The sequence below is a fragment of the Parasteatoda tepidariorum genome, chromosome 3 (assembly GCF_982258835.1).
Source record: "Parasteatoda tepidariorum strain Cologne lab strain chromosome 3, Ptep-v5.0, whole genome shotgun sequence".
Taxonomy (NCBI): Eukaryota; Metazoa; Arthropoda; class Arachnida; order Araneae; family Theridiidae; genus Parasteatoda; species Parasteatoda tepidariorum.
Genome location: NC_141757.1, coordinates 96594256 through 96611539, shown reverse-complemented (window position 1 = coordinate 96611539; position 17284 = coordinate 96594256). Strand labels below are relative to the sequence as shown.

The window sequence follows — 17284 nt, the reverse complement described above, 5'->3', positions numbered from 1 at the left end:
AGCTAAAAATGTAAATGACATTACAATTAAAGAAATATTAATTTTAAAGTGTATTTATTTGACTACGATTTATTCATTAAACTATAACTGGTCATATAGAATGCCCTAACGCTCACCTAAAAGTCCCTAAACTCTATTTTCTCAATAATGAGAACTTATATATAGTCATAATTTTGACTGTTAGCTTATTTTCAACAAAGCAAACTATTTGATTAATTTTAATAATTTAAAAAATAAATTTTTGCTTAATTGTTCAGCAGTGTAACAATGTATAAGACGCATTGTTTATTTGTTTTTCAATCGTTCCAAATAAATATTCGGTGCCAGATTATTGATTGAATCAATCTTCTTTTATAGAGCGTTTTACTATAATTTAACGCTAATTAACTAAAACAAGTATAAGATTTTTTTTTTTGAAGATTTGCGTTATTGTTTTTGAAATTATCGTGAAGAAGGGGCAAGGAATCTTCAGAATTCATGTAAGAAGATGGACAACAATTTGATGTTTATCAAATGTCTGAATGAATAGGATGTTACTGGCACAAAATGCAACCCAAGATAGCAATCTCTAAGTTGTGAATTAGCCTGATTGGATTATGGTGATTGAATATGAGGGTTCGTTTAATAATTTTACTTGATTAAGATATTCTTTTATGACACCTGACTATAACACCTACCGGTAAAAATATACTTTAGGGTGCCCCTTAGCAAAATCGGTGACTTATGTTTGGCGCCATTCCTGTTTGTGCGGAACACCGTGGTAACAGGAATGGCGGCCAAAACATAATGATTTTTCAATAAAACATTGGAAAGTTTCAACAAAACAACGGTCAAAACTTTATAAAATTGCAATGAACCCAATATAAGCAAAATTTATAAACCCAATAAAATGCATTTTGAATCGAAAGAAAAATTAACGGAGTAAGCACAGAAAGAAGAGGAAATAAACAACTCACTTCTTCATTTAAGCTTGAATACCCTCAGATTTAGGTGCACAGAATTCTCTAATAGTAGTTAGATACTGTCTAAATTTATTATGAATAGAATCTGTGTACCTCCATCGCCACATAAATTCGGTGAAATACGAATCGAAAATGGCGTCTGTGGTACCGGACTACTGCTGGTGACATTTTTTTGTTAAAGTCCCTTTTTATGACTGCCCACATTCCTTCGATCTTATTGACCAGAAACAAAAGTAACCTTATAGCCAGTATCTAAGAACTAACGGATCTCTGAAATTACATATACCGTTGAACAAAAGTAACGCTAAAATCTAAACCAATCGAAATTACGATTGGGTCTCAACATCGCCCAGCTTTTTGATCAACCGCGATCACAATTTGGCGAGAATCAAGGGGCACCCTCAAATATAGTCTACCCCACCTACCTATGACACCAAACTATGCCATTTGATTACGGTATTTGACTATGGCACCAGCTTGGGTGCCACTCTTCAGTCCTGGGCACTGAAATCAGTCTTGAGAAAAATTAAATTTTATCAATTAATATCTCTTTTCCTATTGTTCTTTAAATTAAAATATCCTTTTTACGTTAAAATATTATTTTTTGGCAAACTTTTTCTATTTATTTTTCTAGTTAGTTTCATACAAATATTATACATTTTAATGAAAGCATTGTTATTTTTCGTAATTATTGCGAAGTAATTTAATAATGATGTCGCACCGCTATGAAGAAATGACATTGTTTGAACTTCAGTGCCTGCTTCCTTAAACAAAATTTGTAATTTTGTTGTAGGGTAAACTAACCAGTGAAGGAACACTACCCAGTGAAGGAACACTTCATATATATTGATTAAAAATAAGAATTTGAAAGTTTTCTTTAGATTGATAGGTAACAATAGCTTGCTGCCAAACAATAGGAAGTCATCTAGCAATGTTTCGGATTACCTGGTCACATAGACTACCTATGACCTTTTGAATTTGTTATTATCTCTGCAACACCTTGTTTCTTTGCAAAAATTATAAGGTGAGTGTTTGTATTTATATGTTTGAAGTGGAATTAATTGCATGTAATAGTTTTATTTTTCTCACTGTGAAAAAGAGAATTCAAAATATAGTTATTGAAGTTACGTTTTATTTTTTTAAAGCATCATAGCATTATAAAGTACTGAGATAAGGAGGTGTTTATTCAATGGATCACCAAACGATGAAAAACCAGTGAAGGAACAAGTGTTCCTTTACTGGGCTTTTTTCTAAGTTAATAAAAGTAAAAGATAAACTTTAATTTTCTTGTACCTTTAGTGATGTTCCGCATCAAATGTATGTTAAAAATACGAAAAACATCTTCTAACCAGTGAGGGAACAGGCGTGTTCCTTTACTGGGCACAGATTTCCCAGTGAATGTGTTAATATGTTGACACTTTAATTTTCAATTCATGATTACAAAAAAAAGTTAGCATTTTCCAAGTATTTATATGTTATAATTTCAAGAATAGGCTTGTTTTTAAATATTTGTATGACTTATAAATTCATAAAGAGCATTAAAAAATAACCAAAATTAAGTGTTCCTTTACTGGGTGTTCATTCACTGGTAAGAGCTGTTCCTTCACTTGGTCTTCCTACTACTTATTATTTGAACCTCCAAAACTTTAGAACAATATTATGTAAGTTCTCTACAATTTTTTCACATAATTTGCAATTAGTAACAAATATGTTGACACAGTCATTTAACTAAAATTACGAATTTTGAAATTAATATGATTTTTTAAAAGGCTAGCAAAGCTTAAGTGTTCCTTCACTGGTTAGTTTACCCTATCTAAATTTGTTTGAGATTTAATTTTTCCCCTAACCTTTTGAAATGCTGCCCAAAGTCAAGATTATTTTTAAAAAAAATTATGGAGATAAGACTAGAAATAAATAATAATGGAGGAAAAAAAAAAGTAGACATATAAATAGCTTCATGAAAAATTATTGGTTTATTATCCAGTGATTGATGCAAAAAAGATCTACTAGGTAAACTATTATTTTTATATTGTTTGCTGTGAAAAGATAAATTAACAAAATAAAAATAATCAAGTCATTGTAATACACTGGTTATCATAAATTAAGGAAAATTCACAAAAATCGCGATAACTCAAGAAATTACACATGGAATTTTATGAAACTTACCCACAATATACAACACATAGTAAGGTATTAAACAACATAAAAAGAAATTATCAGACATTAATAGTAGTATAGAAATTAGCACATGTATAAAATAAACAAATTGGAAGTATCGGTTTGCAATAGAAAAAGTACCTTTAATATGGAATATGATTGCCTCTAGAAGCAATACAGCACAAACAGCGATGTGTGATGCTTTCAATTATGCGGTCTATCAGTTCAATAGGAAGTGAGAGCCATTGCTCTTGTAAAGCAGTTGCAAGCGTGGCAAGGGTCTGAGGGGGCGGATTGATGGCAGATACACGCCTCCCTAGAGCATCCCAAACGTGCTCGATAGGATTCAAGTCCGGGGATCGAGCTGGCCACTCCATGCGAGTAATTGTTTCCTGTTGAAGATAATCATCAACAATGCGAGCTCTGTGTGGTCTTGCATTATCGTCCTGTAACAGGAAGCAATCACCAATTGCCCCGGCATATGGGCGCACATAAGCATCAAGGATGTTGTCTCGATAAACCTGAGCATTCACGGTTCCCCTTGGAAAGACATGGAGGTATGTGCGCCCTCCTAAGGATATGCCTCCCCAAACACAGACACTGCCTCTTCCGTATGCATCTCTTTCACGGATGTTTGATGGATGATAACGGGTCCCAGGTTCTCTCCATATCAAATAACGTCTACTGTCACTTTCTAGACTAAACCTGGACTCATCCGTAAAGAGAACAGGCCTCCATTGATCTGACGTCCAGTGGACATGTTGTCGGGCCCACTGCAAACGGTCTCTCCTATGGCGTGATGTGAGCGGCACGCAAATGGCTGGTCGTCTCGCATACAGACCACCTTCGTGGAGCCTTCTGCGCACAGTTGACGTTGACACCAACCTTCCGGTGGCTGCAGCAAGAGAGGATCTAAGATGTGTCGGAGTAGCGGTTCTATTCCTGCGTGCACTTAATGTCAAATATCGGTCATCGGCACTGGTCGTAACAGTTGGCCGTCCTTGACTGAACCTCCTAGATGCCGAATCTGTGGTTTGAAATTGCCTCCAAAGTCTATGAACCACAGATGGACTCACATTTAGCCATCTGGCCACTTCTGATTGACTCTGCCCTGCCTCTAGTCTCCCGATGGCTCTCCATCGTAGTTCTTCAGGCAAATGATGCCTAGAGGTCATTATTACGAATTGGCTATCTCAGATTTTCAATGTCGCAATCACAGTAAAATTTGTGTGCTTTCTCTCAAACTTGGACTTTTATGCTCCAGGCAGATGACGTAAGCCGAGTGCAGCGCCACTAATTTGCATATTGCAATTTTACTCAGCTACTCTTAGTGGACAACATATGCAAATTTTGCACGGTTTGGCTTACTTTTGAAAGAGTTATCGCTATTTTTGTGATTTTTCCTTAATTTATGATAACCAGTGTATTTGTGCTATTATTATGCCAAAGTACATTTTGAAGTTAGTGAGCTACAAATTTCTGTAAATTCTGGTTAACAACTCCAAATCGTGTTAATTGGTCAAAAAATAAGTTCACTGTTGAAATTTTGCACCAGATCTGATTGGCACCCATGGGCACCAGATCTGATTTTACATATGCTTCACTATGATATTGACTTTAACGGCATTTTATTACTATTAATTTAGATATTATGAAGTACCAGCTTCGAGTATGAATTTTGGTTCTAAACTAATATTTTGTGATAAGTATGTTAAGGTAGTTTTGAGTGTTAATATGTATAGATCTTCTTGTAATAAGTATGTTAAAGTAATTTTAAGTGTTAATATGTATAGATCTTCCTCAAATTTTTGTGTGGATAATATGGACTTAATTTCTGCTAGTAATGGTCAGAAAAAGGCTAAGCATATATTATTATACAGTTAAACAATCTATCTAAAATCTGAGCACACTATAGCTAGTGGGATAAACGATAAATTCTTTTTAACAATACATTTTGCTCGTAGTGCTTCGTAGCTAAGTGAATAATAATATATTTGTAACAGACACAGAGCTCCTTTGGAAATTTAAACATTCTAGCTAGTTTGATTGACAATAAAGTTGCGATATAAGTTCTAGTTGTAGTAGTAAGAAAACAATTGAAAATTGGATTGTCATCAGGCATGGAGTTCTAGTACAGATTTGAGGGAGCTAGCAAGCCAGAAAGTGGATGGAATATTGATTGCAAGTTCTAACTCTTTCTATTTCGTTTCGGAGAAGGTTCATCAAAATCCGTTGAACAATTTACGACACAAGTGACAACAGTGGTAATAGTTAAGACTGATATTGTGGTATTAAGTTACTGGTACTTAACATACCTAATATAGCTATGACATACCTAATATAGGTACCTAATATAGCTATTGAGTAAAATTAGGCCTAGTCAGATTTGGCTTAACACAATTGTTTGATAGTTAAATAAACAAACTGCTTAAAAACAATGCTCAAAATATGAAAACTCCATTTTACATAAGCAGTGGCCAGTGATAAACAAAAAAGTAAAATTCTTTTTAAATTTATTTCGATTAAAAAATGAACATAAATAAAGGAGCTGAATTTACCTGTCCCGGCGAAATAATGGATAAATACCGAAAACACATTTTAAAATAAAATTGTGAAGTGTTCATCTAGTGCTTAAACATACCCCGATTTAAAAAAAAAAGATGTACTAGTTAACATAATTTATTCAGATTTAGAGATTCTGACAACAAAATGGAAACACAGCAGTCGAAGTGATCAGCAGCTGTGAAAAGCAATTTTAATTTAAGCTAAAGTCATCATTCCATGCTGAGAAATGTCGATTGCAATTTCTGGAACCTATAAGATACTGGTAGCATAACAAAATTACAAGGAAGCTGTTTGCTGTTTTTAGTGTCACTTTCGACATTAATTCGGCTTCTGGTGTTAGAGAGAACAGTTCTTTGCTGCAGAATTAATGCCTGTTCTGAAAAAGCAACTATGAACGTCATTCCTATGGCCTAATTTAAATAGTTTTAGAGTGAAACTTCTCATAATTAATACTTAAAAGAAGCAGAAATGGAAATTAAACTGTCTCAGTGTAAGGATTATTTTAGTGTTAAATTTAACTTCAAGTTAAATCGATACATCGATAGTCTTACTTAAATGAAGTAGTTCGTATGAATAGGGCCACGTCTACAAAGAAATATTGAGTTACGGGATAAAAAATAAATTCCACACACGCCAGTAATATTTTTTTCTCGAAATTGTTTTTTGTATAGCTTTGTAATTTCCACATGGTTTGTACTTAACGTATTAAGAATTTTTTTTGTTTCAACTGGGTCAAATCTTGAACGGAGTCTTAGCATGGTTTTAATAGTCGCCGTTTAATAGTCGCTTAGCATAGTTTAATCGTCACACCCTTAGTACACAAATACTAAGGGTGTGACGCGAGCTAATAAATGCATCGATATTTTTACTTAAATGGTCAAGCACCGGCAAATCTACAAAAAAATGCAAAATGAATTATATACTAACTGAATGGATGAAAATAATAAATTGGATAGAAATGTCTTCTATAAAAATGTACGCCAGCAATATATTTATTACTTAAAATATAGTAATAAATATATTAATATTTATTAATATATTTATTTATAATATTTATTATATTTATTATAAATATTAATATATTTATATATTAATATTTATAATATATTTGTTTTTGTAAAGCTTTATATTACTCATATATCATGTAAAGGCGAGAAAAAAAATTGGATTGCATCAAAACACTCAATTAAGGTCTTGGCAAGATTTTAATACGTGCCATTTCTAAGAACACAAATACAAATGTATTTCTGTAAAGTATGAAATTATCATTTAAATGATAATATCATTAAAATACTGTTATTATCATAACATCATTAAAATTTTCTTATTATCATAACAACATTAAAATTTTGTTATTATCATAACATCATTTAAATTCTCAAGAAAATTTTTATTTAAATTTGCTATCTAAGAAATTTTAAGGGAATAATGGACTGCAATAGATAGATGACTAGGATTTGTATTTTAGTGATGTTTTATTTGTTTTAGATAAAAACTTATCAGTTTTTTCAGCTGTATATTAACTTTGTAAATAACTGAATCAACTTAAAATTGTTTTTTTTTTAAATTTTATTTCTATGAATTTAGTACAAATAATACAGTGCCGAAATTATCATAACAATTCCTTTAAACGGGAATCGAAATTATTGAAATTATTACTAGCATTTTCTTTAAAAAGACTTCTTAAAAATAAGTTTTTAATAACATAATAAACGGAAAACATAATAACATAATAAACGTAACCGTTAAGAATAGGCTACCTAATTATTTAAGAATAAAATCCAATAAATAAAAAGCTTTTCTGAATATTATAAAATAATTTAGGATAGATAGTTTAATCTTAGAAAGAAGCGAAAAGTAAATAAACAAATACAACTTTTGAAGAATCCGTATTGTTCACCAAAATAATATTAACAATCGCTGTTTTCTTCAGAGTAACTGTCATCAGACATCTCACTAGAATTCGAATCAGAAGTATCAGTATCAAAAAAATAATCAAAATCATCAGATTCATTGGCTTTACTTTGCTCTTCAAAGGCCTTAATAACAGCGTTTTTGACGTCTTCTGCTGAGAATCTTTCTTTGCTCAATGAAGAATAAGCATGAGAGGTGACACTATCAGAAGTGCCATTTCTAGAAACGTTCTCTGAGTTAGAATCAACTGGCAATGGTGCCTCCACGAAGTCACCACCAGCTGATGTCAGTCCAGGTTCCATATTTTGCTTGGCGATGGTAGCAGTAATAATTTCCCTCTTAAATGGATCGACTTCTGCGATTTTTGGATCATCAATATCCGTTTTCAGATTTTTTACTTTTCCATTTTGATCACTGTCTTTACATTCTGTGTTCGACAAATGACTTTCTTTACCGCAAAAACCTGAAATTGATTCTACTAAAGATTTTTCTGCTTCATCCAAGTTATTGAATGCCTCTTCTTGACGAACTGTAGAATACGACAGAGTTTCATTTCTTTCATGGACAACATTTCTTTCTAGCAATTGATCATTTATGCTGGCGTGAAAGTTTACGTTTTCGAACAGAAGTTTGCTTCTTGTGGTAAAAGTTATACGACCCTGTACTGGGTTTTTCTCTTTGTGTCCACCGTTTATATTTTCCCCATCAACAACGATATTTTTAGGGGAAATAATTTCGGCATTTTTCAATCTATTTCTCTGATTGTGACGTACTGGTATTTCAGAAAAATCGCCATTTACCTCTAAATCATTGCTATCATTTGCAGAGATGGTAATTATTATTCTATTACCATTTTCTGGTTGCACTTTTATCTTGCTGTTTTTAGCATTGAGATTGAATCTAATTTCCCTTATTTCATGATCATTATTTTCGCCAATTGACTTATTTTGTTCAGAGGTTGTACTGCTGTTCATCGTTTCATTCGACGGTTCTACAATGTTGGTCTCTATTTTAAAATTTTCATTTTCTGTCTCAATATTTAAATTAGCATTTTCTAACATAAAATCACTTTTTGTGCTAAAAAATACACAGCCGTTTAACAAAATTTCGCCACTCTCTACCTTTTCGTCAGCATAAGTAGATTCGGAATCTTTTCCTATTGAAGAAATATCTTCATGATTTAAGACAGATTCCAAAGTGGGATTTTTTGGTTCTTCATTAGCATCGGTAACAATTTCTAAATCATTGTTGTTCTCTACTGAAACAAGAATCACCAGTTCGTTGTTATTACTCGATTCCAGTTCTAACTTGCAGTTCTCCGCTTTTAAATCAAATTTCTCTTCATTTGTACTCGGGGTACATCTATCCTCATCTTCTGTTTCTTCAGTATCATGTATAAGAGTTTTTGTTTGATTTTCCTCTTCTCCATTAAATCTTGCAGCTGTTTCATTTAGAGGATTAAGCGATTCGAACGTTTGACTACCGTGACTCGAAAAACTAGATTCAGAATCGTTTTCCATATTATTTCTATTTAATTGCACTGATGTAGCTACCATATGATGCCCTCTTGTATTTGCTGCAGTTCTCTCAGAGTGTCGCTGCCACAACATTCGAGGAGGTACGTCGCCTTGTTCTCCAATTAATGACAATAATGTTGGTCTCACTGCGGCAACGCTCGGATGTTTTGGTTGCGTGTGTCTAAGAGGGCGAACAAAACGAGTGGGCAAAGAGGTTGTTGGGCGAATATGCTGAACTGGTTGAGCAAATCTTTGTGTGTTAAGGAGTGATCTTAAATTTTCCCGTGAAGAGTTATCCGAGGATCGCTTCCGTTTTACTCTTTGATCTATATTTTCGTTACCTTCTTGTTCAATTGCGTAGTTTTTGAATGGATATTTTTCTGAAAATTCCTCAGCTCCATTACGACATCTTTGATTTCGATTTGGCATGTCTTCAACTGTTACGTTACTCAAACGTCTATTTAATTCAGTCACCGTGTTTTGATTGCATCTCAAGAAATGACTTTGCTTTGATTTATTGGTATTAGCTTTCATGGACGTAATTTCATTCCTCTCTCTGTAATTGTCTTCATTATATCTTTCATCCAATACTTCACAATTAGGCTCTTTTCCGATCGTATCTTCTTCGGAAAGAACCTTCAGACCACGAGCTAAATTGCAGGAACTTGGAGAGCTACAGTCAGGGGTTTCAGTTGCAGACACATCTTTATTCCGAGAGAGAAAATGTATGGTTGGATCGCATGTCCTATCTCTTTGGCCATATTCATCGAGCTCGTTTCTAAAGTAATAACCCAATTCTTTTCGAAGTGTTTCACAGAAAAGTGATTCGGTTGTTTTTAGTTCATTCAGTAACTGTTCAGACTGCGCAGAGAAAGAGTCAATCACTGAATTGATTCTGTTATAGTCAAATAAGTTATCAGTACTTGCATCCCTCTTACTGGCATCCTTATGTCTAGCTTCTTTAACATCTGAATCTAGTTCCAAACTAATAGGAGTATTTGCCATTTCTGATTCTTCTTCGCACAGAGGGTAATATTCGATAAAATCCGAATCCTCTAAATTGCTACTGTTAGGGCTATTAATGGCATCTGTCATCTTTTTTATCCAGTTACGCTTTCCAGCTATCCAGTTTTGCCATTTCGCTTGCCTTCGCAGCTTTTTTGAGAACTCTGGTTTAAAAGTGGAAGTTTGGGAAGATATTAATTCTGTTATGTATCCTTGAACATATGAATCTAATTCCTCATTTGAAAGGTCAGCACATGAATCCTTTCGTGGAGGAACTAAAGCATTTTCAATTATTTTATCATTCAAAATTAAATGATCATTCTTGTCTTCAATGTATTCTAAATCTTCGTTGATAAATTTGATGACATCTAAGAATAAAGTTGATAATTAGCTAAAAAAGGAAAACAAAAATTTAACATGTTTTTAACAATTTTCAATGAGGATTTAAGAATACTGAATATTATAAGAATATTGATAGATTAGAATATTAATATAAAAGAAAATTATTACATAAAATCGGGTGTGAAAATAAGAACAAAATGCTATTTTTTTATTTAAGAGAAAAATGGAAAAAAAAGAAGAAACAAACTTAAAAAGAATAATTTTTTCAAAAAAATAAATTTTTTTTGAAGAAATTATTTTGAAAGTAAGCTGTTTTTTCTCCCTTTAAAAAAAATTCAATGAAGCTTTCTTTGCTAAGCGTTGTGTCTGGCGTTAAGGTAGCTGGTTCGAATTCCGCTGTTATCCTGGGTGTATTTTCGTGCTGTCCTTCTACTTAACAAAGGTTTATAAGCCAAAATTAAGGACATAAACCTGAAAATTTGTGTTGTGCTAATAAATAATTTCCATTCTAAGGTTATAGTTCTGTCTCGAAAACTTTCTTTTAGACAGACGTATATTTGTTATGAGACCAAATTCGAGACATTTTTTACAAAAGCAGTGAAGTGTCTTACAAAAAACCTAATTCAAATTAATTTGCAGTTGAGTAAGTCTAGAAAGTCTCGCTTTTATAAGTGATATTTTGCTGGCCGATATTCTAGATAAAATTCAAGGAAGTACAATGTCTTCTCAAATGGTTAATAATCTTTCCGTTTTTTGTAGCTTTGATCGTATAAACAAGAGGATGGTTTAAAAATCTCTCAGGTAGTGCCAGTATTTTTTTAGATGGAAAAGACTTACAATTTGGAAAAAAAGACTAAGTTTTACATTTCCTTGATAGTTTAATGTGACGTTATTCATTTTTTTTTCAACAAAAAAACAGGGAACTCTTTATTTCAAACAGTAGGACTTACTTTGAGCTGAAATAGCTCATTTGAACAGCTCATTTCTCTTTTTACAATAATCTAGAGTCGCGTAAATTTTATTATGTTTCAAAATTTTGTTTATTTACAATTTTATTTTTATATGACAAAATTCTTTCCACCCTGATGCTCTGGAATTTTGTTTAATTTAGAATGTCTATTTCCTTGTCAATGGCCTCAGTTTATTCCTACCCCACCATTCCTCAAAAAAATGAATATTTTCCCAATTTGCCACCATCGTACCCCTCGGCTATCGTGTTTTTTTTTGTTTTGTGTACTTTTCCCCTTTATTTTCTTCTACTTTTTTTCCTTCCATTTCTTCGTTGGTAACGTATGTCGTGATAATAACCACTTGGAACGATCAAAATATGTCGACTTTTTTCACTTCAATTTTTAAGTTTCCACATTCACAAAATTTTCTTTTGAAGGAGTGGATTTGTAATCACTTCTCAATACAAATTGTACATCGAAAATACAAAAAAAAAAAAAAAAAAAAAATTCACAAAATTAGGTAACCTTTCTGATCTTGATTTGTTTGTGCTGTAACTTCTGGTTGGTCTCCGATTTGAGGAGAAAAATCCGCCTTGTTGTAAATCACATTCCTTATGGGTTTCTGCAGATTTTTAGACTCTAATGAATGATTCGAAGAACTTGTTTCTTTCACACATGGTATTTTGTCATTCTCATCTGCGGATAAACCATCTGATTCTTGCAAAGGCGGTGTTCTACCCTGAGTAAAACCACCATCACCAAGTTCTACAGCGTAATCTAAAATTATAGAACATGCAACAATATTTATTAACACATCTAAAACAATCGAAGTTGTATTAGGCTATAATTCATCATCATCTCAAACAACAGAGTAATCTAGAACTTCTTAAATTATGGGTTTGTATTAAATTAATATTTAATAATAATAATAATAATGATAACAAGAATGATATTAGCAATAATAATAACCACAACAACAATAATAACAATTGTAACCGAATAGTTTCAGAATTGGAAAAATGTAAAATTTTTTCCGAAAAAAATTAAAGATTTTTAAATTAACAAGCCCTATTTCCATCTCTGATAAATATTGAACAATTGTCACATGAAACATTTTCCTTTAACACTTTGACTGCAGCGTCACCCATATTCAGGTGACAGCAAAGTTTCTAATCGGACTGCGTCACTCGTATTGGGGTAACGCTTATTTCACTACTTGCGAAGGACATTTGTCTGCATTTGAAAATATATTTCACTGGAAGTAACAAAACTATTGAATTCTTATAAAAGTAATATAAAAATGATTTATTAAGAATATTATTGTGATCTTCTTAAAAGCTTTCTTGTTCACTGCTAGTTGACTCACTAAGAAATAAGTTTTCCATTTTTCTTTTCTAAATTTCAAGAAATTAGGGTAGAAATTTGAAGTTATACTCTTCTTTACTCGGCAAAGATTCAAACTGATCGTGTTATGTGGCGAGATGAGAAACAGATGCGAAGCAGCGGACACAAATAAAGAGACATGATACCATGGGAACAAACCTCGCATTATTAAAATATCGGCGGGAGTACCAGGGCTTAAAGAGAATAGAAGGGCTAGTTCACTCCGCTCTTAGAGCTGAAGCTACGATTTCCCTCCTCATGATGTCACTGTGTCCACAGATCTCGGAGATCGCAAGCAAATCTATGATAACTTTGCATCTTTCTCTTTGTAAAAATAAGTTATGCTTTTTCTGGTCATTAGCCTTCAAACTTTACGTAATTAACACATTATTTCCGTTCATAAACATAGTTCAAAAAAAACTTTCTTGGTTATTATATTAAAAAAATACCATTTTAAACTTACAAAAATGTTTTGCTAGTTGGTGAAAATGACACGATAAATACTTTATTTTAAAAAGTTCAGTTTTAACTTTAACTATTAAGAAAAATGAAGGCATATATCGACACTTTTTTTATCTACATATTCTTTTATAACGATAAGTTAAGTTAAATTTAGAATCCCTGATTTTAAAATATGTCGTTAATAGCAATTTGTTCTTACTTAATCATTAGGAAACATCAACCTTAAACGCTAGTTACTGAAACAAAATAATAATTTAGGTTCATAATGACATTAGAAATTTTACAATTGTTTATAGACATTTAAATTTACGATGATATAATTTATAGATATTTAAATTGAAGAGAATATAATTTTTAAAAAAAATCAAAAATATTTAGAATAACTACATTAAAAAATATGTTATGAAATTAGGAGAATTTCAACTATATACTATATATTTTATTTATACTTTTTATTTACATTTTAATTTTCTTTGACTTTATCCATTTTTTAATTCTTTTCACCTGCCTTTCTTTATGAAAAAACGAGGCGGTTTCTATTTAGATAATGAATTTTTATAAAAGTTCTTTACGACAGAATAAACGTATTGCTGTTTTATATTAACTGTGTCATTTCGGAAACCATTCTTTACATAGTTGTTCATTTACTTTAGGGAACACGCGAAAAATTATACTTTTTTCTTTTGTTTTTGTATCAGAATTTTTGCAAGTTGCAATCGCGCAAACTGGCATTTCCATAATAGTTTTAAATTCTTGTAAATTCACTGCAAAAACTGAGGAAAGTCATTATAGAAAATAACAAATGTCTTAGAATATCTCGCAAAAAGAAATGATCCGATTTTAGTTAGAGCTAGTAAGGCCAACGCTCCGTTCTTGAAGTAAAAGTGCGAGCTTTGCGCCAAAGTGACGTCACTAGGAGTGAACCAGCCCTTCTATTCTCTTTAGCCCTGGGGAGTACTTAGCAGAATACGCTTCATACAGCGGTAATTGTGGCCTGATGGAGATTTCACTGTAAACGCGTGCGTCATTTAACGTGTTAAAAATCCAACTATATAATTCGCCATCAATACGGTGATACTGGAACAATCACGTGAACAATACATGCTAATCCAACGGTTCCCAATCTTTTTTCGGCAACGGAACCCTACATGATTATCCCTTTTTCAGCGAAATCATTACTTCATAAATAAAATAAATTAAAGTAATTGTGAAAGTTAAAACCTCTAGAAGACTATTTAAAAATTTTTTAATTAGATGAATGAAGATTTTTTTTTTATCATTAGTAAACTTAAAACAGGTTTTCTGTCCAACAGTTAAATTTCCAGTCCTCGTTCTATATCTAGTCCAGTTATAAAGTTGCTTTTAGAGTATATACATAAGCTGAAAATGAATAAAATAAGACGAATTATGATATTGTTCGTAAGAAAAACTTAAACGAAGTGCTATAATCTTTGAAAATGGTTATTTGGGAAACATATCTTTTATTAACGAATTTAATTATTTTATTTTGATTTGTAAAGCGCGGTAGGGAATACTAATGCAATATTTTATAAATCCTTCTTCTTTTCATAATATATTCAATATTACATTTTATTTTAAAATATGTCCTTCCTATTTTATTGGCATTTTACTTGAAATAATTTCTTAAAGGATACTGAAACATTAAACCAATAATTGTTGGATCTAAATATAATCGGTGGTTTCAAAACTGCTTATAAAAAGTACTGCATCACGGAGCCCCTTTAACTCTTCAACGGAACCCTAGGGTTCTGCGTAGCAGTTGAAATTATACATTATGAAAGCAACATGTGAATAATGACTAGGTTACTAAATTAAATATAGCAATGCATACAAGTCTTCGAGCTTGCAGATTTGTGTTCGAAGTTTATTGCTCAGGAAAGTGTTCCTAACGCAAGAAGATTAATATAATAAAATTCTTAAAAAAAACAAACATGAATTATAAGAAAATTTATCAAAGGATATGACTTATTATACTTCTTAAACTTTAACTGCTAGGAATTAAGCCGATTTTGTTCTTAATTTTTTAGTCTAACTCAAGTGTTCTTTTTATAGGTTTCTAAAGAAAAGAAAAAAGGATAACATAGAAAGAGAGAACCTTGATTTTGACCCAGTGTTGATTACAGAGATTTATAAGGTGATCTTAATGTATGTTTTCAAAATCGTTTTAAAAATAGAATTTAAAACAATATGTACATTAGATGGGACAAACTAATATGTAAGCAAGGAAAAAAATACATTATCAAAAAGTGGAGAATTACTATTGAGGAAGTTGAGATTAAAAAGATCAAAACTTGTTTGATAAATAGTGGAAATTGAGAATAGTTAAAAGGCAATTATCAAATTTCTTAAGGCAATCAAACTTGCTTCGACGTTTTTAAAATTTGTTGTAAGTAGCACAAACATAAAAATAAAAATACAAAATCACTTTTCATCTCAAACTTTATAATTTTTTTTTGAAAATACGCATTTAAATTTTTTATTTTTCATGCTAACGTTAATGTTTAAATGTATTTACTGATAAAAAGATACCAAAAATAAGTTTCAATGTTTCTACTATAAAAGTTCTAATGGATGATTATAATATATAAATATATACCTATTACTATAATAATATTATAAAAATTTATATCATAATATAGAATTAAGTATAATAATATAAAAATAAATATAATAACATAAAAATGAATGTAACAATATAAAAATAAATATAATAAAATTCTATTATGAAATAATTCTCTTATAAGTTATTAAAAATGGCGATATGACGAAGAATAAAGTGTTTCAAGGAATTACGGCACTATTGTTGAATATTTTGACCTTCAAATAATTTTTCCTTTAAATAATAAGGTAAGGTAACTACATAGTTTTTCTTTCTTGTCAATACCTCAAAAGCATTTACGCCAATAGAAATTCATTAAGTAATTCAAATTTATTAAAGACAAATCTACGATTGGATGCTCCTCTTATTTTTGGCGATTTATTAGCGCCAAAATTAGGGTCAAACAGTAAAAAAATTTTGTTATATTTTTTTACATATCTTTTTTAAAGCATATTAAAACATTTAATTTTGCTGTTAATTTAACAGACAAATTTATTATTTCGTTTTAGAACATCGTGAACAGGTATCAGAAACATTAAACAAAATTTGCCATCGATCAAAAGTTACCTAATTCTGTATTTCACTCTCAGCTTTTTACATAAATTCCTTGAATAAGAAACACTTGAAAGATTTTAAATTTTAAGGAAAACAATTTTATATTACTTGTTGATTGGTTTAGTTTTTTGCATTCCTCAGAGAGATTACTGAAGTAATCTGCGCAGTAATCTACATAATCCGTCGGTCGATCCTTAAGGAAACTTAATACAAAAGGAACCAACAGACTTCGTAGTTTCTTCGGGATTAAACTATCTTTACATTCTTCCTCCTAAAAGAACAAATTGAATACAACAGTTCAAAAATTAAATAAGTTGCGTGTTTGCTTTGATTTTAAATGCATAATTACCATTTCCAAACGTTTATTTCGTTTTGTTTTTATTCCATTTTTTTATATGTTTTTAAAATGAAGGTTGCCAGATTTGTAAAATACAAACAAGTTTTCAGAATATATTCACAAAATGATAATGCTTACGTCGTATCATTAATTTAAAAATCTTCTAAAGAATGAAAAGACGATAAAATAGATCTTGTGTAAATCCAGCAAAACAGTATTGATACCGTCCTGAGAAATGTATAAGATAATTAATTCAAGTAAAATTGCTAAAAAGATGCTCATCGTTTTCCACCTAAAGTTTATTTCCGATGCCACGTGATTAAAGCTTGAAAATTGCGGATTTTCGTTCCTGTGATATTTTATTACATAATTATTCATCTAAAACATTATTTTAGCTTAAAGGACAAATGCTTTTAGAGAATGTGGGCATTAATGTAATCAAATTTCACCAATATTAAAAAATAACAAATTTGGTATTATTAATGGAAACTTAAGAAAAAATATGACAAATTTTG

The 17284-nt window shown here is 31.2% G+C and overlaps 1 protein-coding gene across 1 annotated transcript; it reads right to left on the bottom strand.

The window, feature by feature from the left end:
* Positions 1-7238: 7238 nt before the first annotated feature.
* Positions 7239-16821, bottom strand: LOC107445622 (uncharacterized). Its single transcript, XM_016060053.4, has 4 exons — positions 16782-16821; positions 16541-16703; positions 11938-12189; positions 7239-10488 (listed from the first exon to the last, which is right to left on the bottom strand). The coding sequence occupies exons 1-4, from the start codon at positions 16782-16784 to the stop codon at positions 7595-7597; spliced, it is 3312 nt and encodes a 1103-aa protein (XP_015915539.3). The 5' UTR covers positions 16785-16821; the 3' UTR covers positions 7239-7594.
* Positions 16822-17284: the final 463 nt, after the last annotated feature.